Here is a 27776-nt window from a genome sequence, read left to right as displayed (position 1 = left end):
GTTGTGGCAACCTTCCACGGAAGTGAAGCTTGTTGTGGATTTAAGCCACAATGAAAAAATGTTTAATTAAGGGTATTTCTTTGTTTACCATCATTTTTTAAGCCTTCAAGCTATGGGAAGTGAAATAGAAAGACTAAAAAGCCCACTGCAGGTAAGGCTGACACCTTTAATTATACGCTTACTTTATTTCTGTGGTGAGATCTTACAACCTACCAATCAGCATCATCAACATCCAACAGTACCTCCCGGACACTGGTACAGGATCTTATGGTTAAAACTGTTAAAAATAATAATAATAATAAAAAAAACACTTTAAAGCAGCAGAGACATGCTGAAACAGTACCAGTGTGAGCTTGTGCAATATTTTGCCCATTATTCATTTGACTGTGGGACTGAACACGCTTGTCCCTTCCCAGGGGAATTCCTGCTTCAACAGCTTCCATGGCAATCGTCTACCGCAGTTTTCTATTAACATTTTACCGTACTCAATCAGAGCAGATTGGCTGCTCCTGGCAGTCCAGCTGACACTGAGCATACCTAGCAGGTCAGGGACAACCATCAACGCACTGACTTGTGTTGTGACTTGTATCTCTAATACAGGCTTCTGGTAGATCACTGAGCTGTACGCTTCTGGTTGTAGGTGCAGCTGTGCACATTCTTCTGACATAAATCTATCTGTGCTGCTTTGTAATTATGTCAGCACAACTTCCATTACTAGCAGAGTGACCTCCATTGCTAAATCCCAGAAAGCTGATTGGGATGGCCCCATGGGGAGGACTCCGCACAGGGAACCCTTGCTGATGCAATCCATCTTCACATCTTTCTCTCCAGGGCTTCTGGTCAGTTCTGGTGCATGCTGTTCACAAATACCATCACCTGCAAGCAACTTGCTCCTTTCCCACATTAGGAATATTTGATGTCAGGACCCTCCCTTTGTAAAGGGAGAGATTTTGTGTTTGAAGAAGGGAAAATAGCTAGTATGTTTTTCATGAAAATGATCAGGACATTTAATTTATTTTTTCTAAGTAAAGGTCAATATGCAAGTGACCTGCCTAATGAGATGCTGAAAGTTTTCATGTCAACCCCTGCATTACATGCAAAACACACATATGCCTCTGGAAGATGGACCTCTCACTTTTGAACAAGTCTCATAAGGAAATTGTTTTCTGCTTTGTTCAGAAATTGATTTTTTTTCCAAAGTGTGAATGTAAAAGAGAAAAAAAAAAGGATCACCTGGAAATCCAGACAGCTCAGCAAAGCATTTACAGACAACCTGTAGTTCTTTCATGCAAGAACATTCATTTCAGCACAGAACCTTCCAGTGATTCATCTCCATCCCACATGTGCTAAGGCAGCTGCAGTATCGGGCTGTGAAATTGCTTCCAGCAGCTACAGCCTCTTCCTGGAGAAGAGGCAGAATGGCCATTAGGGCAAGCCCGTTGCCCTAAAAGCATTCAATGCTGCTTCCCATGTGCAGAACGAAGCTCCTGCTGCTGCACCCACTTGGGAAAGGGTGATGGGGCCACAGCATAATGCTGCACCAGGCACGGAGCTGGGGCTCTTGCTGCAGCCCAGCTAGAAGAGCTCCAAAACTGGAACCTGGCCAAGGAGGCTGGTGCCAGGGGCTCTAGGGGATGATATTCAGGCTCTTTTTCCATGCCTGCTTCCTTTGGGCTGTACCAGCCTCCCTGGGATCATAGTGCTCTCCATAGTCAAGTGTGCGCATCCATTTCCAGGTGAGCTTCACAAGCTGCCCAATCAGACATGGTTTCTCTGCTGTGCTCACCCCAAACAGGGAGGCAAAGGAAGTCTCATCACTTTAGAGACTGTAAGAACAAAATAAATCAACACTTCAGTTACTGACACCCTCATTTGAAGACACTTCTCTTCCATGATAGAGGATCATAATACATGTTCATTTACACAGCTGCTTTTAAACTTGTCAGTTTACCACTTTTTATTCTCTCTGTTCCACCCCAGCGCCCTCAAAAGCCTTGGGACATGCAGTTATAAATAACGTGTTCCTTGCTGAGAAGGAGCTGGTGCGTTAGGTTTAGGGGCAGACAAGAATCTAGGTATTTTCTTAGGACTACTAACTCGGAAGATGAAAGTAGAGATCATGTATCTGCAACCCTTGCTAGGGCCAACTCCTATAAACCCACAACTTCTCAGTTTCAAGAAACCAGAACATTTCTTCAGCAACGAAGTGCAAACAAAATGCAATCATCTGTACAAGAGGGTGTATTTCCCACTTGTTCTGCCTGTGCTGACTCCAGGGTGATGCACACCTGTTTACCAACCCCTGTACCCCCAGGGAAGGCTTTCAGGGAGCTGTATTTGCAGAAAGCCAGAAGCACAACTCAGAGCTCAACAGCACAGTGAAGTAAGAGTGGGACTTCAGAATAGCAGACCCTCAGCAACACAGCACCGTTCCTGCGACCTCTCCCCAGCTACCTCGAGCAGCAGGCCTCACTGCTCAGGCCAGGCCCCAGCCTGCCCCGTGGCCAGCGCTGGGCTGCACAGCAGCTGGTAAGTGGAGCAGAAGCAGGCCACGGAGGGAAAGTTTGCAGAGAACATCACATGTGCTCCTCCACAGCCTTTCAGGAGAGATGGTGCTTTGCTCTGGAGCCAAAGTTTGTCTTCTCAAATGCAGCCTCGCTCTTTATTCTGCCATACCTCAGATGAGGCAGGGAAAAGACTTGGTCACCATGCAGGCAATGCTTCCTGCTAGACATCCGTCACACCAGATGCAAACTCAGCACTGGAAAATGTTCCCAGATGACATACCTGGAGACCAATGCATTCCTGGCTGACTAGCTCGAGAGCAAGCTTGCCCTTCCTCCTCCCTTCCATGCTACTCGATGCACTTCCAAGTTACAGAAATCACCTAAAAATGCGATCAGAAATATACCCAGAGGTTGTCTTTTCCATGCTTCCTGGGGACTGCCAACATAGTCAATAAATGCTGAAAGGCCTGCAGGACTTAATCACAATAAGAACGTACCTCAGCTTATAAAAGAACTAAGTAGCTTGTATCTCTCCTTTCAGACCTAGAAGCAACACAGATTTCATACAGCAGAGACTTTCAAAGAACTTCATGATGTGCTCACATCCAAAAAAGCCATAGGTGATGAATGCTAGATCATATTTAGTAGTGGAATGGAAAACAAAGCCAATAAATTTTTCTGCTGTATAAAAAACAGGCCCAGACATTGGTTCCTTATGATCTGCAGGTAATTATGCAGGATGCACCTGCAAGGTAAATTTAAATTAGCAACATGGGAACAACCACTGCAAAACATATCCTTCTGTTCATAAAGTGCCAAGCACTACACTGAGGATTCCTACAGAGGCTTCTGGGCATTATTAGAGGAGAAATAATAGCTTCCCATTCTGTAACCACAGATTAGGACATTTATAGCTTGAGACCTCAGTAACTGAAGGCTCACACTTACTAGCTGCATTCCTCCTCTTACATTCAGTTAGCATTTGCTGCATTTTTTAAAATGTTCCTTTTTCTTTTCTTAAGCATTACCCAAACATACAAAAGTGCACAGAAGTATACAGGCTTCACACTAGGGTTCAGAACAGATCTTTGGATTAATATCCTAGACCTTAATCCTCTACAATTTGGAAAAATCTCAGTCTGGAACAAAAGCCTGTGACAGGTTAGAGGTCACAGACAAAGTCAATGTCATATTTAAGGCAATACTTTAACTGCATAGCAGTAAGGAAGTTTCTGAGCGTATGTTTTCGCAGTGTAAACCCTGGCCCCTACTCCATCCTGCATGCTGTCATCTGGGAAAGTTAATTTTCTTAAAGGAAAAAAATGTAAGCTTCTGTTTCCATATGAGGCTACTTTATGATATGATGAAAAGGAGTGTATTTACTCAGTGACAAGTAACTGGAGAAGTTCCCATTAAACAATGACTTTGAATTGTAACTACCGCACAAAGACAAGTGGTGCTTCCCTTCCAACCTGCCTGCCCACCAAGCCAGAGCAAATATTTTCCTGAGTTAAGGAACTGGGAGTCAGCCTCCCTGAATGCCTCCCTCCGCTACTGACAGGCTGTGCTATCTCAGCCTAATCGTATCATCCCTGCTTCTGGTTTACCATGCCTCAGGCTGGCACTGGGCTTTGTGTCCTGTTTTCCTTTGTTCCCTTCTGCAGATTCCCAGCCCTCCCCCGCCTGCTTGCTGCTATCTGACCCTGACCTTCCCCAGGCTCCAGTCCTCTGTTGCTTTCCTTTCCCATACTCCTGCTTTTCTGAGACTCTGCCATACCTCTTCCCTGTTCTCTTGACATTTCACTTAAGTGATGAGATGAGCGAGGTAAGGTTTATGTTAGAGTGAATTCTTTATGCAACCGCAGTTTCAGAGCACTGCTCCAGAGCACTAGCCCTCGTGAACTAAGAGTACTGACGTCTGCAGTCATACGATCACACGTTGCTTTTCTACTAATCCCTTTCTGGCAAGGAGTACCTAGTTATCAGGTAAGCAGCAATCAAATACCAGAACTACATATGAAGGAGTTCTGCAGCTGGAGACTTCTCTCTTTCATTTTGAAGTCAGTGCAATGTTACATGGAAATGCTGAAAGCTGTATTCTCTGCCTCTTCTCCTGCAGTCCCCTGGTACTTCAGCCATTCTCAACATAAAAAAAGAGGCATTCAAAATCTAAAGTGTGGACTTAAATTCTGATGGCTTAAAAACAAACCACCAAAAGGGTTAAGTACATATTTCTGCAGTTAAGCAAAGGCAGAAATGTGTTCCTCCGCATAGCCCATCTACCTGCCCCACCAAATCACTGTGATTTCATGGCAGACGTGACAACTCACATAGAGCTGCTGTTGCAAATCCCTGTATTGTGCTTGTCCAGTCCTTGCTGGAAAGGAAACGCCCAAGATCTGTGTGAGGACTCCTCCTCAGTGCCACAGTAGTATTTATCTAGCACCACATTTCCTACGAAGAATACTCAATTCTCTAGCTGCCCCACAGCCTCCACTTAAATAACAAACGACTGAAGGTTATTTAAGGAAGCCTCCGCTCTCACACAGCAAAAGTCATCTCTTCATTGCGACTGACATCCAGGCTACTCTGCCTCTGTACAGCTGCCTTTTCTAAGAAGCCGAGATGTCCCTCCATGCCCTCACTGAGGCACTGCCTCCATCAGTGTTCATTTGTCACAAACCTCAGCGTCGACTCAGGCCTCCTGGAGAGGTCAGCCTATGCTGCTGCTTCAGCCAGGACAGGAGAATTGCAGCTTCGGTACTAGAACAAATATGCTCATCTGTTTCCAGACCTTCTTTCATTTTCTGATTTGGTTTTTAATCACTCTTTCAATATGGAATCCCACGGGAAAAGGGGTATCTGAAAACCTCAAGTTCTGATTGCTATGTCTCTCCCTGCTCTCTTGACTCTGTGTGCAGAAATAGAAAGGCAAATAAAGAAAAAGTATCTGTCTCCACAGGGAGCCTCCTGCTTCCTAAGCCTTCCCGACTTAACTGCTAGAGCTGTTTTTATATTGTAGACAGATTTGCTCCTTTGCATAGCCCCTCCACTTCTTCAGCCGCTTGTTGCTATATTCACAAAGGTCTCTCATTTAAGCAGTGTTTCTCTCCGTTCATACTTTGTTTATGTTGACCGCCTCATAAAGCGAAATTAAGAAAAGTAACAGACCTGCTGTGTCTCATTCAATCCCATCAGCTTCTTCCATCATCTCTGATGTGGCTCCTTTCCTCCTCACTAACTGCGAATTGCTCTGAATCAGGAGCATTTTCCCTTCCACATCAAGAATTGATTACATTCCTCCCTCAGGGCCAGGTTCTGCTGTGTCCTAAGTGCTATAACCCCCATCGATGTTTGAGAGGAGAAAAAAAAAGCAGCCTTCAGATTATTAGGAAGGCTGGGCCTGGAGTTTTTATAACCTACTGTCATCAAAATTTTAAGCCCCTTAGACAAGCTAGAGTGTTATTTATTTGGGGAGGAGGGAGAAGGGAGAGAAGAGACAGAGGAAGGAGGTGAACATACTGCTTTGCATCGCTGCTACATACTAGGTCTGGTAGCACTCTTGGCTGACGGAGCCAAGCCACTTCACAGGAATTCTCTCTCTGGGTCCGGTCTGAGGCAGCGTATAGCAGAGCTGGACACAGATGGCCACAGCCCTGCTTGCTGGGCATTGTCTGCCTGACCAGAGATGAACGTCGCATCAAGATCCTCTCATCGGCCCTACAGAAGCGTTCTCCAACATACAGTGCCACCACCCCAGGGAGTGCACAAGACAATCCATTCTAGTGTAGGAAGAACATTTTTTGTACTGTTAATAATAATAATATTTTTCATCTTTATCTCATCCTTTTTAATTTCTATTTCTGTGTATGTTTTATAGTGGATGTGATCTATTAGTACAGTAGCACACCTATATAATTTATAGATAAATATACAGATACACAGTACCTGCTCAAAACAAACCTTCCATTGATAGGGGTGCACAATCCTGACTCAGCAGAGCTAAGCGCGTGCTTTAATCCCATCAGCTCCAGGAAGGCCTGACCTACCAGTGGGTTTTACACCAATATAACCAGTATGCTTTCAAATTGAGTCCTTTCCCTTTGTCCCTACTAGAAAACTTGTTTTTCTTGTAAAAGGAGAGCAGTGGCATCAACCAAGTACTTTTGCATTGGTATAACAGCTTCCATGTTAGTCTGCTTTTAGCATGTTGCTGTACTCTATCATTAAAGCAGTATCACATAGACATACATGGAAAGCTTGGATTTACACATGTGCTTAAATGCTTCCCTGGATTCAAAGCATAATGTACTTTATTAACATCCCTTGACACTCCTTGACTTTTAATTTGCATCACTCACAAATCAAAAGGACGTTTAACAGCCTTGTGTTTTTCTTTGTGGAAATAAATTTCCAGAGCACACACTCATTGTGCAGTCAGCCATTCAAATTATTAATCCTATAAGCAAGACTGCGCCTGCAATATGCATACTGTTAGGAAAGAGAATTTTTATGGTAGAAAGACATTTCCCTCCTGTAGTCATTCCTGCAGCCTCATCCTCCTCCCTTCAGGGCCTCGCAACTGTCACTCAGTAGACTCTGATCACTCTCCTCAAACCTTGACAAGCAAATTACAACTCATGTATTCTTCAGGGAACACAGGTTTTTCCTTTTGATCACGGGTCTTAATGTTAGTTTTTACGACTCATACACAGATCTGATACCAATGCGATTACTGCTTTAAGTATTTAAAGTGTTGATTAAAAGCTAGTTAAATGCCATTTTTAAGGAGCAATCCAGTCATACAACTTGCTGTTGAATTTTAGGCATGCAACTATGTCAGGCTTTTAAGCTCCCCATAAAGTCAAAGCAAACAGTCTGTGCTTTTTGATAAACACCCAAAGGGATCTCTAGATGCCTTAGAAAAAAAAAATCCTCCATCATTTACGTGGCCAACTCCCTAATATACTACAAGAGAGTAGGCAGAACGACTTCACAGTTGAGGTTTCTTTACTTAACCTGTGATTGCTCTTAAATCCGCCTTCCACAGACATACACACAACTGAATTTTATCCATCATGAAGGAACAGGGCCAAGGAAGATGACAAGAAAAGGCCTATAGTTTTTTCATCCTGGGGATTAGGTAAAGGCAAGCGAAGTCTTCTTTGCAGACAAGGGAAGACTTGTGTCTGTGCACACTTAATGCTTTTTACTCCAGAAGAAATATAAAAACTGGACTGAGGATACAGAAAGGCAGATAATACATGGCAATGCATAAGGCTGGTAGTACAAGTACATGGCTGCTGTTTTACAGGAAGCTCCAGAGTTGCACTGAAAGCTTTTTACTTATAAGAAGCAGATAGAGTTGCTTCACAGAGCCAAACTGCTTTTCCTGGGTGATTATTCATTTGGCCCGTGTTTATCTTTGTTGTGTTTCACTTTAATTATCTTGACAGTTTTGATCAATTCCTGCTGATCAGCTGAAAAGTGAAACGCAGGCATGGGTCTGGATGTGGGTTTGCTCTTCCATACAGAGCTATTTTTCCAAGCGCTTCAGCAGCACTGCTAGCAGTGCGGTCTTCTTCACTCTCACATTGCATGCTTCTGCTCAATCATTTTTACCTTTTTTCCAAGTAACCCATGCAAAGGTTACTATTCCTGAAGAAGGGGGTCTGCATTTCAAAGCAAAATCAATTTTGTGAAAAAATGTTCAGAGGTACAGTTAGGGAGTTAACTGACATCTCCTTTGGGGTTTCTCAGGCTCCAGTGCAGCGGAGACCCTTTGAGGCAGATACTTAACTCCAACCTATAGTGTTTAGGTTATTCTTGGGCACCGGCCCAACACTACACTGAAGTGAATGTTTGTGAGAGTAAGCATGTTTCTTGTAGCCCAGTGTTGCTCTCAAAAAAGGTGTTAGTGCCAAAGTACAATAGTGTCAAGTGACGGAGTCAGTAACAAAAAAAGGAATAAGCTATAAACGAATGAGTAGTGAGATGTATAGCAGAGTCCTTGAAGACACAGCAAAAGGTGAGTTTACAGACACTGCTTAGAAATGACTTAGTTTTTTCTTGAGTTTATAAGCTTGATTACTTTCTCTTTCCCTAAGTTAGAGACAATAGCTGCCTACACCAGTGGTCACAGAAAGCAAGACTTAAAACGCATTTGTCTCTCTCCTTTTTTTAGCAAGCATTCATGCTCCATCAGTATGAGTATCTACAATACAAAATAGTGAGTTTAGCTAGCCTCAAGAGGAAAAGGAAAACACCAGACACGCTTATATACTGCTTATATTATATATACTTACTAAACTGCTTATACAAACATAACATGTTGTTTAATAGATATTACCACTTGTTTTTGACTACATCCTCCCGCCTCTAGAATCAATGCCTGGTCGATGTAAGGCTGTCCAAGGTAACTGTAAACAGGGGAAGAACTAGACAAAAGAGACCCAATCCCCACCACCACCCACAGGACAAGGGAGGAGATGGGAAAATATTCTTTAATTGTTCCATGCAAGGAATTTGGTCTATCACTCAGTGCATTAGCCTCTACACTTCTACAATCATCCAAACTGAAGGTTGATTAATCACGGTATAACCAAACCCGCAGATAAACACCACTCCTATTAGATCCAAAACAAATTCTGTTGAAGTGCACAACATTCCTTCCAGTCTTTTGATGCTCCAAGTTTGATGTTGTGGTGGGTGTGACAGTTGTTCACATATGACATCTCCCACACACTCAGATCTGGAACATCAGCTGGAGCGGGTGTGGGTGGAGGGGCATCTGGCCATCACTTTGGTATGTTAGAAGTACCAACTGTCTTCTCTATGTGATGCTGAATACAAGAACAGGCATAGCCTGGTTTCACATGGCCTTGTCTCTCAACATCAACTGGCTTTTTCATCACAGGGAATGTTGTTAGACCCTATGGGCTCTTCTCACTACAAGTTTTCTGTCTAATGAGGATTGAATTTGAGCAAGCCATCTCTCAGCAGGAGCACTTCAAAGGGCTCTCGTCCCCATCACCTATTTTCATACAAGGTAGGCAAGAACTCGGTATCTGGAAGACATTTACCATCTCCCATAGGAATGGACCTGGGCACACGGGACAGAGCAAAAATCACAAAAAGCCTGACTTACTAAGAAACAAAATTTCAACAGTGAACTCCTGCCCCAGACTACCTGCAATTTTAACACAAACAGTGGAGACCTAGTGTCCAGCAGAGCTCAGAAGAATAAAAAAGGAAGTTTATAAAGGCTACGCATATGATGTTAAAATGTGAAGTATTAGTAGGATCTATATTAAGATGTAGGAGAAATGGTCGTTTTTATGATGGCAAAGGATTCTAGGAAGCGAAACAATTTGAGAAACTAAATGCTGTAGCAGAGAAGAGCAGGTTAGGAAAAGGTTACAATACAGATTAAAAGGATTCACTAGAAATGGAAAGCTTCAAAGTAAAGTTTTGAACAGCTTTTGTTATACTTGTTTCTTGCTCCTTTTCTGATTAAAGTATTGTGCTAAAGCATTCTCCCTTTAGCTGCCCATTTCAGCCTGAAAAGAAAGAATACCATTTCTCATTTATCTTAGGAAGAAAGCTGACATTAGAACAATTGGCAGCAAACTGCTTAACATCAAGCCACTCCAGGTCAACACACAGACCCCTTCTCTCCCTTTTAAGTCAGCCTTTCAGCAAAAGGCCTACAGAAAAGACATCGTTTGTATTTTAACATTTGACTCACTCGACTTCTATATCTGCCCATAAAATGCTATCAAATGGTTCTACTTCAGCATATAATACAAATAGCTGCTTTTAGAAAGAAACTAATGCTCATTTAGTTTCTTTGCATTGATTCAGGGAGTGACAGCCAACATCAAAAGAACAGAAAAAGTTAAAAATTGATACCATCTCAAAAACAGCATTACCGGTATCAAGTCCATTTCATATTCCTTGAACAATTTCATATTTGGTGCCCAGTTTACAGTACCAATTCAAAAATATCCACAGCTGAATATTTTAGACCCACCATCTGTCCCAGAAAGCAAGCCATTTTCAAATTTGCACTTACAGAGCTCCAAGTGATTTGTATTTACCCCAGTCTAGTGGAATTGTAGAATTAGGTACTTCTGGCTATACTCCTACACCTCCTAATCAGAAACAGCTGTGCCTTGCACAGAACAAGCCAAAAGGTTCTTTTGCAAAATAAAATGGAAAGGAAGGTGATGAAGGAAGCAAGGTCAGTACAATTTTCAGGACACAGATTCATTATAACCTAGGAGTGATTCAGTTGTTGAGGCAAAGATTTTGCCTTAGTTTTCAGGACAACTAATGAGGCTCATAAGAGAATAAGTTTCCAAGTCTGATGACAAAATACTAGGAGCTGCAATACCTGTGGCAGGGACAAAGACATAAATAATTCAGATGTTACAGTTTAGTACACATTTTTGTTTCTATTCCTCAAATACTCAGAGCCCCATAACAAGAACCTAAGCGAATCCAAGTTCAAGGTAACAGCCTAAGCTGAAAAAAACAAGTACTTTCCAAGAAAAAGAAGAGACCTGGTGACTTTCAGCTTGTTACCCTGATCTCAATATTTCTTTGAAGACTGAATAGATTTTACAGGAAAGAATAAACACAGAGACAAATGCAGAGCAGGATGAATTATGCAGCTGCATCATAGACAAGTCACCCTATAATCATACTTGAGATAAATATCAGAAAAAGAGAAGACCTAAGAGCCAACAGTACTCTTTGCAAGATGAAACAGTTTTGCAAAATTCACAAAAAGAAGCAAAGAAACAACCTTCTGATAACCAGTCCGTGGATTGGAGAAACATGGAGCAGACATCGCACTGCCCCAGCCTGCCAAGACATCTGTTCCATGGTCATCAGTTACTGCAGGTGACTGGACCAGGGACTTAGTTGGGCCTATTCCTGACCTGTGCCTGTCTTCCTCCGCACATCCATCCTCACGCTTTACAGTGGTTTGTGCTGGTATCCACCTACAAGGAGGCCGGCTCTTCATACCTCAAAGAGATTTGAGGAAAAAAGCAAATACAGACCTAGGCACTACTGAATGATGCAGCAACTAAAGCATTTCTAAGTACATTACTGCTAGCCTCACAAGTACTTGGGTAGTATTATATCCGGCATCCCTGACATAACAACATTAACTTTTAAACACACAGAAAGAGGCCCAGAATTAGTCACGTGAATAGTGATACAATACCACAGACACACAACTCATAACCATAGTACATCCAAGTAACAACCATACTCTGAGTAACAGCCAAGCATGCCTGGGCCACTACACTAGGGCAAGAGGGAATGCCACCTTAACAGATCAGAAGGCCTTCTGTGAGCACACAGCTACTTCTGCAAGCTACCCAGCTTCACCTTGCTTCCCCCTTGCAAGTCTTGCTGGAAGGGACCTGAGGAAGCCATGTAATCCAGGCCTCTACCAGAGATCAGCGTACATAATAGGTGCCAGTCTATTACAACAGGTTAGTGTAGCCTGTTCTTAGGTTTCCAGTGAAAAAAACCAAGTCTGCTGCAGCACTCCACTGTTTGAGGGTTTCTATCATAACTGATTTAGTTCTCCATCAATTCAACTTAAGCATGTTATTCCTTGTATTCAATTTCCATAGCAGATAAGGCAGATAATACCCTTTCCTACAATAGTCTTTACTTATCCTCATGGCCACTTAGCTTAAAAACAGAAATGTGGTCCAGCTGGTAGATTTCCTCCTTCTCAGCCTTTTCTCTTCATATTTGACTATTTGCTTCTCACCTGGGGTGGTGACCCGGACTACCTCTCCTAAATAGCAAGCCAGTCTCATCACAAGTCTTGTACACTCTTCTGTTTAAATAGCTGAGGAGGATGTTTGCCTTTTCACAACATGACGCTGAGTCACATTCATCTTGTGCTCAGCTTCAGTCTTCTGTTCCATTTTTACCTAAACACTACTGCTTCTTCCCCTCCATTTTCCATTTCCACTGTTTATCGCTGTTGCCCTCACACTACATGTTTCTCTCTTGCACCGTACCCTTTTACTCCCCTGGACTATTTCAGGCTGTCAAAAACCATGTGAATTCTGAGCCTGTCCTCTAGTATACATGGAATCCCTCCCAACTTTGTCTTACCTAAAAGTTTAATATAAAAATTCAGTAAGTCTGCCTCAATTAAGGAAGTCGGTTTCAAATTCTCAGTAAAGAAGAGAAAAATTCTTCCATTTAAGCTTTTGCCAGATCTTCATACCGCACGTTTTTGGAGATACTCAGCCAGACCTTATCAACTTCAAATGGAGAGAGAAACAGACAGTTGCAGTAACAACAATTTTAGTGAGAATAAAATCTAGTCCCAATTTGGTCAGCATTTCTGCATCTACTCCTTTCATCCCCCCATAAATTTCAGTCTTTGCAAGGAGTTGTTTGTTGTAATAAATAGCGCAATGCAAAGCATGGGATGAAACTCAGAGCCGAGATGGTTCCTGCCTCAAGAAGTTACCTCTGATTCAGTGTAGGAAGTGAGGAGGCAAGTCTGATGAGGACCGCAATGACACTTGTGGGTCTCCTCAAGGCTCAGATAGTTAGCTCCTAAGCACACACAAGCACTCCAGGCACCAAAACCACCATGAGCTGATACCTTGTTTCATAGCTATGATGCCCAAGAAATGGGTAAAAGTCTTTGGCTTAAGGAGGTCTTCTCATTCAGTAATCCATTAAGTTATACAATGCCTTAAAAGACTAAACAGGAATTTATATCCACACATATACTAACATCCATCATGCAACATACCCAGCAAAACATATGTAAGAGCATCTCACACTTGTCAAGACCAGCTCAGGAACCTCTCGACCCAAACTGAAGGTAGTTTTTTCCCAGGCCACTGCAGCAAGGGAAGATGTAAGATCTACCACCCTGCCTTCTGAGGAAGGCTGACAACCTCTTGCCTTGCAATACCACTCCGGTTAAACTGTTCTGCCAGTACCAGGGCAGAATAACTAATCCTAGATCCCCACACCAAATGCCATAAGCCATATGCATAAAAGCATGCATGAGTTTCAGAGGAGTTTTTCAGGGCATGAACTGACAAAGTTACCGTTGTCCAAGCTCTGTATGAACAGGGTGCATCTTGCAAGCAGACAGCAGGATCACAGCAGTGGGAATAGCTACACGCCCACAGTTACATACCCTAGACTGCACACCTGCAAGTGCTACCCACCAGGAAGTTAGCCAGCATCTACCTTTCAAAAAACAGAGATAACTATATGCACTGGATACTCAGGCTTTCCACAGCAGTGAATTTCATAAGTAACTTAAAGAAAGATACTCTTATTTCTTACTCCAATTTAATCTATATCATGCACACCCACCTCTCTGCCATATGTAATCACAAATGAGTCATGGTTATAGCAGCATCTGCTTCTAGTCTTCTGTGGTTTCCCCCCCCCTCCCCTAGAAATAATGTTTGTACCCACTGTTGGGCTCACTGTCTTTTATCTCAGTCCAGTAATCTTCCCTTCCAAGACAACTACTTTCCCCCACCTGTACAGACATATGATACTCTTTGCTTCAGTGTCTCCTATCTGGCCTTCTCTAACATGATTTTTGCATCTTCACAGTGCAACAAATCAACCACACTTCAGTTTGCCCAGTTCTCAATCGCACAGCTACAGCTTTGTGTTGCTGGCTGAACATAAGCTGCTTGTGTTTGTTCTTTATCCTTCTTATAGTTTGTCAGTACAAGTCATGTGAATCCTTATGCTGTCCAAGAGAGCAAAATTGAAAGCATGTTTTCTATCAGGAGTCATTAATACCAGTTATCTTCACAAAAAACCAGGGGAGATAATCTGGAAGTACATATACAGGGCCCACGCAAACTAAGGAGCCTTCCGAACACGTTTCCCTGCAGTCCCTCATCCTCGGAGCTCTGGCTTCATTTTTAAAAGACCCACTCAGTTATGTGTCCATTCATTTTCAGGTAGAGCCAGTGGGAGCTTGGATAAACCCTGGAAAGGATGCTTTGCCACAGGAAAGCAAGATGTCAAATGCTAGTATTCTCATGCATTTGTCTTAGTCATATATTACTTTGGAGTCCATCTGTTCTATTTTCTAATAACAGAGAATTTTTGGCAGTATTAGGAAGGGTGAAGTATTTTAGGGTTATATTCCTCTGATGTCTAGATAAGATGTATAGCTGTACCCATGATTATCTTCCCTTTGGGAACCACCTTGTATTTCCAAACCACTCAATCCATCTGCTCCAAAATTTTGGAAGACTAGCATGGGACGAAAACTAATTAAAACACCAACATGAACAAGCACACCTAAGATAAATTTCCAGCTTCTTCTAACAGCATCCAGGACAGCTTCTTGTGAACCAGCAGTCTATACAGAATCACCAAGTCAACTCAGCTATTAGGATCCTCAGACTTAGGAGAGAGAGGCTAATGTCGTCCCCAGGTTGACTTGGAGGTATGCAGACAAGGAAAGTGTCTGCTTTACTATTACTGGGGTGTTGACAAGTGGATGTGAGTTATTTGTAGGAACTTATTTACTTCTTTGAAATGACCCCATAAATAGCTGCAAAGGGAAAAGACTCATTTGATGCACTACCAGATCACGGAGTAAACATGATTTTTCTCTGTAGAAGTCTAGACAGTGTCTATGGGGAAGATGTTGATCTGCAGAGCTTTGAGACATGAAGGTCTATAGTACTTACCAAATTTAGTTCTCTGTATAAAAGCAGAGAATAGTTTTTTTCTGTGAAGTTTATCAGCAGTTTGCTATTCACAAAATACATGTTCAATAGCAGAGCTATGGGCAAAAGGAAGGGAATGCAGCTAAGTTGCTCTAAATTTTAGAATTAACAAGGCTGTCATGCACTTATATTGCTTCAGTGATGACGGAAGCAGGAAAGCATGCTCTAAAGCCACGTGAAAAGCATATTTATGTTTCCTAAGAGGTATGAGATATTAAGCCTTTGCATAATTCACATATTTAGCAAAACATCAGACCTTTAAGTCATCCCATAAATGATATGCAAAGTGGTAGTGTACATCTTTGTGACGTATTCATCACAACACATAACAGTGTCACAAAACATCTAGGAAGATATAAATAATTTCTACTTAGAATGCAAGAACAGCTTATACAGATACGCCATTTTCCCAGTATTTTCCATCGCTAAGCAAGTCAAAAGCGGCTAATTCTGGTGACAGAAGTAAGCAAGAACAAGTCACAGCAGAGACACTTTATCTACTTACAGAGAATTTGGCCTAGATATTTCTGAAACAGAATCTTCCATAACCTATGAGAGCTACTTAGTTGCTTTTCTTATATGCCTGGACTTGTTAAGTATTAACCTCAATCTAATAAGACTAAAGCCTTCAGATTCAGTTCATGGCTTGAACCAAAATCACTGCTGCTGATAGACAGTGGCATGTACATGGCCCTCTTTTATGGCCTGACCCAAGAACTCTTCCCATCTGCTGGAACACTGCCTTCCCATCTGCCTTTCCAAACAAGTTCTCTCTTCTCTATAAGAAGAATGAAAAAAATCCAATCATGTCTGAAGTCTTATCAACGACATGCAAAGAAACATTTGCAAATGAACATAAGAAAAAACTTTTACTGGGAGGGTGGTCACACACTTGAACAAGTGGCCCAGAGAGGTTGGGCCCTCCTCTCTTTGGGAATATTCACAATCCACTTGCATACAGCCCTGCGCAACCCATTCAAGCTGACCGTGTTTTGTGCAGTACATGTTAGATTAGACTAGATGGTCTCCAGAGCTCCCTTCCAACCTCAACTGCTCTGTGATTCTCTGTGTTCTTCACTTACTGAACTGGCTTGTACAGTTCCCCTACGTACCTACTATTACAAGTTAACTCAAAAATCACGCCACCTTTTTATGCAAGTTTTAAACATTTAAATATTTAAGTTCCAATTTTCATATCACAGACTCAAAAAAACAAACTGCTTCTCCAAGATATTCTTTGGAAGTATTTCTACTACTGTACAGGATACTTGAAGTAGCAGTCTGTAACATCCTGTTAATTAGGCAGAGCTGCTGAAATATACGTATTTAAATTCAAAGAGACGTCTGTGAAACAGATCACTCGGCTAGACTGCTGGAAAAAAAAACTACCGCTCACAAACCAAATATTAGAGACTGTTTTATGCAGAAGCCATCGCAGACAAAGCTGTATCTGGTTGGCTCCCAGAAGATGTAGCCAGTTCCCTGCTTCAATTTAAAGCTGTGCCTTCTTTCCCTGACAGCAGCTGAAACATGCTACCATCCCGCATGCGGGCTCATTTCATCTCCCAGGTAATGCACCCTTGCTTGTGCAGAAGATGATCTTTCATGTACCAGTCATCATGGAATAAATGATGGTTTCCCATAACCTGGTCTTTTTGGCAAAAGAGTACCCTCATAAAAAGTATATTAATAAACTACTTTAAATATTAATTTAAACCTCTTCAAGGAGAGCCTGATTGCTAGACATGCTCTATGCAACTTTTCCTTGAGCGCATGCTGTTCTCCTGAAGCGTGCTCTCCAAATAAGGTAACTTGCAGCACATTTTGTGTTTGATGGAAATACCCTGAAGTCCATAAAAAGCTAGTTATGCTCTCCAAATGCAACCTGTTGAGGAGAAGCTGTCACACTTTGAGCAAGGAACATTCTTAACATTTTGTTCTTGGGTCTAGGCCTAAGAACAGACCTGTGAGAACACAGAGAAGTGAAAAAAAGTGGCATGAATTGTGTGTAACTTTGGGAACTTCAGTATTTTTTGCTCAGATTTCCCTGCTATTGCTGCCACCCTAAAACATGATCCCTAAAAGCAGGAGGGCTTTCACATCTGGGGTCCAATTTTCTGGTCACTGAACTACATCAATATAAGAAGCATTGGACTCTAGGAAGAGAATAGCAGCTACCCCAATTCAGGAACGCCAAGCTGCAGCAAAAACGGTGCAAATATCCTGGCAAAGATCCTCCCCAAAGAAAGACCAACGCCAATAGTTCCTGTGTTTTATACAACATTTCCTGAGCAGATTACTGAGCTGGCAGAGGAAAGCACTACCCAGAGCCACCCAACTGTTTAAGGAAATAGCACAACAATGAAAAGAAGTTTGAGGCAGGAGTAACCAGAAATCAAGACTTCGTATTGAGTTACTAGCACTTGCTAGCCTGTCTTTTAAGTAATAATAGTTGCTTTCTTTCTTTTTCAGTTCCACGTTCCCCATCATAGCAGCAATTTGTTCTCTTATTCTTTCTGCACTTCCACCATTAGCTCTATCTTGCCCTCAGAGGAAGAGAAGCCCCCAGCTATGCCTCCTTACAGACTTGAAGTACTGCCTGGCCAGAGGTCAGGCCTCCTCTCCCAGAAGATTCTCTTTGTAGGTCCGTTTCCCAACAACTCCCTTCTACCTTCCCTTCACAGTGAGGTTTGGAGAGAATGGGAAGTTCTCCCTTCAGGAGCATGAGCAGGGAGATGCCAAAATAGGCCTGGATCCGACATTTGATCATGGATGTCATCACCCTTTCAAACACACATATTGACCCACCCGCAGACCTGCTGGAGCCAGGCACTCTTTCTCAAGGGAAAGAAAGCATTTAAACACCTGCCTCTAAGATCTCCTATCCACCACAAATCTCAGTACTTCAGAACCCACTTTACTGCTTTGATGTTTGTGACAGGCACTCGAGCTCCCTTGTTTCCTCAACCTATTTTAATCAGAACTGCATAGTGCCACTAGTTATCAGTTTGGAAGTCAGAGCATCACAATATGTCTTTTTTTTTTTTTCCCCTCAGCAACTAAAGAGTATGATTTTGCTGAACAGCTTAACTGGAAACAACACCAACAGCCAGCAAACCATCTGTTCTAACCTCAGTGTTAGAGTTAACAGCTATTTTGGACAAAGGAAGTCAGATAAAGCTATTCGTGTTTTTGTTATTCCTTTCCCAGGGACTCTAAGCGCCCACTATTTTTATTAAATGGAACAGAAACAACAGTAACTGAAGATGCCTGAAAAAGAGGCAGAAAACAAAAGTCAGGGATACAAACAGCATTAATTAAGTGTTGTGCAGTGATACCAGTCACTTCTCTACCAACACCCAAAGTTGATCCAGACCCTTCCCTGTCTGGCAGCACCTGCCCCATGGGCAAGACAGGCTTCATCATGAACACACAGCAGCTGACTACAGATTGAGGCTGTCCTGTAGCATCTAACAGTGCCAGCAGCAACATCTGGGCCTATACTGTGTTTCTGAGATGAAACAGAAGTTAGCCTGATAATGCTAGGGACTATTTCTAGGTATGAATAAAATAAGACATCGGGGCTGGGAAGGGAAAGACACTAAGTAATTTGTTTCTTAAAACAGAAAAAAGGGAAGTGATAGGATTTTCTACTTCTAGCTAAAAAGACCACAAGAGTATTGTAAGTGGCTCTTCTTCATTTTCTTGATAGCTCTAGCTCATTAATTATCTTAAACCTTTTTCTCTTCCACACCCTCCCTTTCTTAAAGGGGCTGTCTCCCAAACCAAACAGCTTGACACTAGTTTGATCCTAGTCTGACTCAAAAATTTATTTCCAGCACTGACGTAGCTGAAGTCTCAAAAGATCTCAGTCTACAAAGACACTTCCAGCATCAGATGATGTCAGGTGCTTGCCACTAGGATACTTCTGTTGAGATTTCAACCAGAAGACCACACTGAAGTTTTTGTGCTGATTTCAGTTCTCTGTCAGTCTCATGAAAAACTCTTCCTTTCAACCTCAGAACCTGGAATCTGAGGATTCTTTCATCCAACGAATTTCAACTGAGAGAACGGTTTTGTTAGTGCTGTGTGCCTACTCCTGCATTTCTTACTTGTATGTTTCACTACATGTGACCAGCAGGGACTCAGAGATGTGCTGTCATTGCAAGAGACAGCTGTCTTCACCTCGACTAGGACCTCTTCTTCAGTGGGTATGGACCCAGTCCCTTAGGTCAGTATAGTGCCCAATGAAGTGACAATGGTGCCAGTACAAGTAGATCCATGCTAAGGATATGATACATGCATGGCCTAAAAACACCTAATCTACAGACTAGAACTACAAGAGTTTAGTTGTACAATGCAGTAGTTTCTGTAGTCTGGAATTTGAGCAGCCAAAAAAAAAAAAAAATCACAGAGGGTACACGCTTCACACACATCAAAGCACTACACTATCTGAACTCCTGCCAAACCAAATCACCATGCTATGAACAGCATGTAGCATTTATCATCATCATTATGATCAACAGAATGAAAGGGCAGCAGCAACCTCTACTCTGTCTATTACTGGGAGGAAATATTCACAGCAATACCCGTATGCCTTTCTCAAGGGACTTCTGCATCTATTTCTGACAACCATAGATCAGACTCTTTCATTTCAAAGGAAATCTGAATTCCAGAGTTAATAGGTCAACTTAATTTTCTTTCCCAAACCAACAGCAAAGCACCAACACCAGTTCTATGTTATAACATATATTACCATAAAGTAATGACATGAAGAAATAAGCCAGCAGAGCCAGAGAAATTGAGTGATAATTGATGCTGAAAGAACACCACACCATGAAGCCTATGGTCCAGAATGTTATCTTACATATGCTTACGAATGAGAGTCAAAACAGAATTCTTTAAAGAGGCACATCAGCTTGCCATTTAAGTATTTTATGGTGTCTATACACTTCTAGAGTTAAAGGAAAATGGCAACTTTTATTTGCCCATCTGTCAGAAGCATTACAGAACTCTCCGGGTTTCAGTGCTAGCTCCACCTTACTCCCCCGATCCCAAGCTGCTTCCTCCAATGGGTTTCTACCGGTCCCCTTGCACAAATTTCAACATACTACACCAAGAGCAGCAGCACTCACCTGCATTTACCTTCTAATGAAGGAATTAAACTCTAGGAAAACAGTGAAGACAGCAACCTGAAGACAGGCAAGCTGTCAATCACCTCAGTGGAGGATTGCAGCAGTCCTCACCTCAGTGGAGGATGGCAGCCGTCCTCACACCCAGTTCTGAGCTGCAAACATTTCTTTGACGCCTCACCTCCTCACAACTAGCGACCTGTTTTGGCAAAGCCTTTCTGCTACACCATCCATCCGGTTGTTAGCCCTGCGGACAGACACCTTACAATGGCTCCCTGCGAACACCACTGGTGCAACTCGCTGCACAAGCTGCCCTAGGGCTCTCAGCATCCCGGTGGGGTCACCCTCTCTCCATTTGCTTTGGCAGGAGAGGTTCAGGCGAGGGGTGGAGGCAGGAACCCGGCGAGCAAAGAGCAGCCCCGAGCCGCCCCGGGCAGACCCCGGGGTTAGTGCCGTTTGTGACTAAGCACGCCCGCGGCCCTCAGCGGCCCCACCAGCCGGGCTGCCCCGGGGCGGCCCCAGGCGAGGGGACCCGGCCCCTGCCAGCCCCGGGGGACCCCCCCGAGGGTCCCCAATCACCCCCGGGTCCTTCTCGCCGCCGCCCAGCCCCAGGCCCCGAGCCCCCGCCGCCTACCGCTGCCGTCCTTGAAGCGGGGGGGCGGCACGTCTCGCAGCGACCGCGTCCAGCCCCCCTTCTCGGCGCCTTCCTCCTCCTCCTCCTCCTCCTCCTCCTCCTCCATGGGGCCGGGGCCGCCCGGCATCACCCCCCCTCCGCCGCCGCCGGCCTGCCGCTGCCGCCGCCGCTCCGCCGGCCTGGGTGCGCGGCGCCGGGCCGCCCTGCCCCGCTGGGCCGGCCCCTCCGGGCGCCCCTCGCCTTCCTCCTCCTCCTCCTCCTCGTCGTCCTCATCGTCCTGGGAGGAGGCTGCGGAGCGGGAGTCGGCCGAGGTGCTGTAGAAGGGGTTGCCGCTGCTGTCCTGGCCCGACTCCCCGAAGACGTCGTCGGAGATCTGCAGGCTCTCGTAGCGGGAGCGGGCGGCCTCCAGCAGCGACAGCGCCTTCCTGCGCGCCGGCCCGCCGCCGCCCTCCGCCATCATCTCGGCCGCCGCCAGCAGCCGCCCGCGCTCCCCTCGGCCCGGCTCGGCCGGGTCCTGCGGCCGCAGGCAGCAGCCCAGCAGCTGCAGGGGCTCGGGCACGGCGGCGGGCAGGCAGCGAGTGGGGGGAGCCCCGCCACCGCCGCCACCGCCACCGCCGCCGCCGAGCCCTGCCTCCCGCTCCCGCCCGCACCACCCGCCCCTGTGCGTGTGCAGGGACATGGGGGGAAGGAGCCAGCTCAACATCTCCAAGTACCACATCCAGCCAATTACCGCGGCACTCCTCGCACGGGAGGTGGGGTTATATGGGCCAGCGCCGGCCGCCCACGGGCCGCCCCGCCGCCCGCCGCCGCTCCGCCCATTTAAAACCACAGCGCCGGCTTCGGGGCTGCCGCCGCTGCGCCACGCCGCCAGAAGGGGGGGATCCCCATCCCCATCCCCATCCATCATCTCCATCCCCAATCATCCCCACATCCCCATCCATCACCCCCACATCCCCATATCCCCATCCCTTCATCCCCGTCATCATCCCCATATCTCCATCCCCATCCCTATCCCCGTCCCGTCCAGTCCCGTCCCGGAGCTGTCCGCCCGCCCGCGGTGCTGAAGGCGGCCCCAGCACCCGTGGCTGACCCGCACGGTGGTGGCGAGGCATCAACGAGGGAATGGCTGTGTCGGTTAAACACGGTTCCCTGGGGCAACCTGAGGGTTTGTTAAAGCAGCCGAAGTGTCTGGTTATGCACAAGTCAGAACGGTGCGTCTGATGTTATGGTAATGTTTGAAATCTCCAATCAAGGTTTATTATCATTACTATTGGCTTCCCGCTGTGCTGGTTACTGTACAAATGCTCATTAAGAAGACAGTCCCTGCCTTCCCTCTCACCAACAGCCCACCCTTTCGCAGCACTGCTCTCAAAATAAACATCCATTGGATTCTGTGGAATGGTTGCATGCAACAGTCATGGAGGAAACACACATAAAATTTGCATTTTTTGATGCAATCCTTTGGTGTAGGTTAATCTGAAGATCTGTTAGCATTACAGATTTTGCAAATTTTATAACATTGAATCTTTCTGTCTTTTAAAAATGAAGATTATGTCCTTCCAATGATTCTCAAGGACTCTAGCACAACCTAGAATATGATAAAAGCTGGAATGTATAAGTATTTAAAAGTTCAATCTTATGTTCTATTCAGATGTTTTTAAATTGCCATGACTTCGTTAAAACTTTAGAGTTCTGTATAGCGCATACAGCCAAATCCGGAGAAAAGAGTCCATCTCTTGAGCACCCTTAAGTAAATAGAAAAGCCCAGTGTAATCTGAGGTGTGAGATTTAAGCCATACTTCTAATCTTGAAAAATCTCAAAAATGTCTTATTGATTATATTAAAAAATTACTAACTTTATATAGATTATATACAAACGGATTTTTCCTTTTTTTTTTTTTTTTTTAACTGCAGTATCTGCTAACTTAGCCTGTAATGTGAGTTCTTTTCCTCTCACTGGCCAACAGAAATCATAGCTCTGTAGGCCAAACTGCCCTTTTAATCACATCTATGCTACCCTGTTGTCTTCAGAATACCTGTAACAAATTATCATTTGAAGACAATGAGGTTGCAAAGCTGCCACTGGAGGCATAACTGGACTGGCAGAATTTTCTTGCTGGTATTGACAAGTGACTAGCTTGAGCCTCATGAGTCCATTTGGACTGGCAAGTAGAAAACAACAGATTACTTTTCCCAAATGTCTGTTTTGTATGCAGTACCCATGAAACAAACAAACAAAAAAAAAGTGGTGCACTCTGATGACCTTTTCACACAATGGTTTTTAAGGAAAAAACCAAACAAACAAACAAAAAAAACTTTAAAGGTCTTGACAGGTTCTTTTTTTTTTTTTTTTTTTTTTTTTTTTTGTACTAGAGACATGGATGGACCTTTCCATCCAGGTGAATTCATCTCTGCATGCAGGTTTTATGAGTGTGTCCATGCAGGTTTTATGAATGTGTCCATGGACATTGAAATGTCTATAGTTTTTCTATTTTTTCAGTAAAACACAGCAGCAAGAAGGACTGCTCTGAAGACCAGGACAGAAAAAGAAGGCTTGTCAGGATGGGCTCCCAATAGAAGTATTAATGAGAACAGTCCAGAGACCGAAGAAACCCACACAGGTTTCCACAACTGCTGGTTGTAGCAAAGACAATTTCACCCACTTCTAGCACACTTCACTCCAGGTTCCCATTACAGCTGGTTGAGGCACACTGCCATGACTTTCACTCCTACTGGCATGCCAGACGCCACAATTTCAGCTTTCCTTTTTTGAAGAGAATGCTGGAAACAATAGCTCTGGGACCAGACGACTACATCAATAGAGAGCAGCAGGACTGACCCTTGCAGTTACCAATCCAACACAACTTTTTAAAGATGGAATCTCCAGCCGTAAATGTGTGCACCTTTTGTTGGTGAAACTTTCCCCTCTTTCAGCGTCATCTGTACACAGATAAGTAGCTCTTCTGCCTGTCTCACAAGCAGAGAGACTGCTTTGAGTTTTTCATGCATGCACAGAAGGGTAAGATCACTTTTCTGAGAGAGGACCATAGAGGCTCACACAAGGGCTCTATGCATAGGATTTTAGCTTGCATTATTTGCTGCAACACATAGCTGTTTGAGTATTCCTCTCAGAGCAGCCGTATAAGCTGCTGGTTGGATTGCCATAACCCAAAATAAGGGTTCTAGATTGTGAAAGTTGCTGCATATCAAATGCTAATAGTCTTTTGATGACAAATAATTTCAGAGAGGCAAAGAGAGGAAAGGTGATTCTAATAATGGTCTCATCAGGTTGCAGGGTTTTGTGAACAGTCAAGAAAACAGTCAACAGCTTGGAGGTTGAAAGAACTAATTATATAAACCTAATGGGACATTATACACACAGATGTATTTTCTCCTTAATCACTTGCACTTGTGTTTAGCTGCTAGAAAACATTACTAGAGTAAACTGACTTTTGTATCCATGGCAACCTGTGGATCCACTTTTAATTTGTCTGCAGAGAAAATGCTGGGATTTTTTTTCCTTGAAGTTTTCTATTTTTATTGCAATAGCAATGGTGCCTTCTGTGCGCTCCTTCTGATCATGCCAGCTTTCAAGGGTAAGACCATGATAGGCCTGAGCCTCTCTCATCTTGTGCAGTAGGTCATCGGAGTGCCTGACACTTCCCTTGCAGATCCAGTGGCCAGCTGTCAGTAGCTGATTCCTTAAATCATCTTTCAAACAAATTATAAAATATGTTGAAGAGGAGGCATGGTGGGTCACATCATGCATAGCAGAGCAGTGTCAGCACAAGCGGTCAGATGGTTCTCTGTATTCAGTTTGCACAGTTTCAAGTTTTGTACTGCTTCTGCTGCAGCTGAAGGTAGAATAACCCCATTGCCCTGATCAGTATGTTCCACACTGGAAGCAGGATTCGGCCCTTATTTCCTTAGTTAGGTTGCAGAGGAAGACCACTTCAGTTTAACATTTGACTGCTGTAGTGATACTGTAGGTCTCATCAATTGACTATGGGCTGTCTGAAAAGCTCTTGCTAAGAAATTGAACCACTGAAAGATGGCAAATCACAGGTTTCTAACTCTCTTCCTCAAACTACTTTCATTTACTGTGTTGAAGACAGCTAGAAATATATCAAGGTTTTTCTTGTACTGTTATTCCATGTGTATCAAGAGGCGGTTATCTTTCGCTGAAAATATACATACTACAAGAAAAGGATTGTGAGCTAGTCTGAACAGGCCTGTTAAGCCTAAGGTGGTGAGTTTTAAAATAGAATAAGGGAAGTGATGCCTTGAGCCAGTAGTAGAAAGCCCCATATTTCTGATTTTTCAGTAACTTACTCTTTGTAGTTAGACATCAAGCTCTTGGAGGAAGGGTCTTGTGCTGTGTTTGCACTACTTCACGCTGTTAAAGCTTGACTCAGAAATGTCAATGTTTTGTTGGATCTATCTCCTATCTAAGCTTTCTTACTTCCTATTGATTTCATAGAGTTTGTAGACCTAAGCCCCAGTGCGTACCTGGGTCCTTTCACAGCACAGATTCACCAAGTTGGAATAATATTTAATCAGTTCACAAATTTATTCTTTTCTAACCTCTTTACTGCAAGCACAGCCTAGAATATGAATTTCAAGCTGTCTTCCATCTCAATGACCTCCTTAAAGTAATCTGTACTGTTGATACTTTACATCAAGGTTGATTTCTTCATCAAGTATCAGGTGAAATAGACTCCATTTCCCTCTTCTAACATTGTATTGCCTCAGGTGAACAGGTAAACTCAAGAAAAAGGCTTTATCAGAACTGAAAATCGTGATGACTTGGAAAAACAGAAGATAAAAACTTTGAGTTCAAAAGTAGTGGTTTTACCCAGCCAGTTCTCTGACAACAAACACATTACAGCTGTAAATACGGAGCTGGCACACAGTTTCCTCCCAGACCCCAGAGAAAAGGCAGTAAGGGGCTGTCCTGTCCTTGGAAGAAATCATGCATCAGACTGTTTCTCAGCACATCACCACATGATGTCTGGTTTACCCTCGCCTCACAGGAAAGAAATCTATGCAACCACAACCAGTAATGTCACATCACTCTCCATGCTCTGTTATAAAGGCTTCATGTTACGTGACTGGCTGCATGGCATGGGGAAAAGCAGCTCTGTAGGGATTGATTTCCACTGTACTGCCCTGCAAAATACAGATCCTCCATATAGGGAGGTGTAGCACAGCTGCTTCTCCTCCCTACAAAAGTTTCTTCTGAACTCCTTAGGTAGTTGTAGCATATGAGATGTTGGCAGCAATAGCAATGGTTGTCTAGATATTTCCTTTTCATACTTAGGTTTTCAAATTCTTGCTAGTGTCCTAACCTTCTGCTTCTTGGATTGAAAGAAATTTTACATTGCCTAAATATGATGTTAACTCAAAGCTCAAGGAAATAAAGCAGGTAGCTATTTTCAAGAAAGAGAAAGGGAACAAATATATTTTACCCACAATATAAAATGGAGATGTCATTTTTGACAGTTCTAACAATGAACCAATGTGAGGGTTGAAATGTAAAACTTAGCAGAGAAATTTGAGTGTTTCAGTGATAAATCCTTTTGATTTGCTGGGCTTAATAGCCTTTGAAAACCATGTTTTGTGCATACATGGTACATTTTTAGCAAAAGCTATTTTATAAACAACCCTCCCCTAAGCTCCAAAGGGAAAGTTAAGGTGTGTTGCTCAGGCATGCATGGAAGATTGGTGGTTTCATCAATTATTTATGGAGGGTCCACAGAGTATGCTGCAACTGTCTGCAGAAGCCCCGTCTTATTCTCCTTGCTTTCTGGTGCATACGTGGATCAGAAATTATATCTAGTAGGCCAGAAGCACAGAACTGCGCTGTCTTTTAAAAATCAAATGCTGAGTGCTCTAATGCACTCATTTTTTTCCATTGAAAACCACACCTGTTTGAAGAGCACTTTTTGAAGGGCTGACCCCATGCACACACTTCATGGTAAGAGCAGTAGGCACAGCCCCACATGAGCTCTGTTAAAGGCTGGAGTCATTAAACCAATGCCCTATGACAGTCTGTGTGTCCCACAGTGTAAGTCCCATCTTGATCAAAAGCTGGATGGGAACGGAACCTAGAAAGGACCTGGGACTGGGAGTGTGATAGCACCTGGAATCTCTTTATTTAGCTAGTTATTTCTATTATAACACACTACAGAATCAATAAGCTGGCAGGGCGTGAAGCCCAATGTTAGCGGCAGAAACTTTGCTCCACAGGACCTACAGCTCACAGTCTAGTCTGTGATAACATGATCACTCATTACTATGTAAGTAACAGATCAAAACTTGCCTGCATTTCTACCACCTACAACCCTTTTTGCCACAAATATTTTTGTCTCTTATCCTATTTGTTCAAGTAGCTCAGTAAAAAGATAAAAGCTTTTTTTTCAGAGAAATCCATGCTGTGGCAATGCATGAAGGAGATGACTAGAGAACAGGATTCCACCCAGCCTGGCTCCTAGTTTGCTATCTTGCACAGTTTTTGCTTTGCCATGACTATCCTTAATTTCCAAGTTCGCCTTCCTGAGCCCTTCCCAGAAGGATGCTTCAGCTGCAAACTCAGGTGCCTGCCTGGCTGAGAAAATGAATACAGCCATATGCTGACTATTTGCTCTACAGGCTACATCGTGATCTACTCTTCCCATGGCAACTCAAGTTGGAGGCTTGTCCAGCTGAAGAATTCACTCATTTGTTTTGTCTT

General features: G+C 43.6%; 1 protein-coding gene across 1 annotated transcript in view; it reads right to left on the bottom strand.

Moving 5' to 3' along the window:
* The window catches only part of PGBD5 (piggyBac transposable element derived 5), a 71237-nt gene extending 49444 nt beyond the window's left edge, over positions 1-21793 (bottom strand). The window contains exon 1 of the mRNA XM_040552015.1: positions 21044-21793. Within this exon, the coding sequence (XP_040407949.1) occupies positions 21044-21761 (718 nt within the window). The 5' untranslated portion in view covers positions 21762-21793. The remainder of the gene's footprint in view (positions 1-21043) is intronic.
* Between the last annotated feature and the right edge of the window lie 5983 nt (positions 21794-27776).

Source organism: Cygnus olor, chromosome 3, assembly GCF_009769625.2.
Source record: "Cygnus olor isolate bCygOlo1 chromosome 3, bCygOlo1.pri.v2, whole genome shotgun sequence".
Taxonomy (NCBI): domain Eukaryota; kingdom Metazoa; phylum Chordata; class Aves; order Anseriformes; family Anatidae; genus Cygnus; species Cygnus olor.
This window is presented reverse-complemented; position numbering and strand designations above follow the sequence as displayed.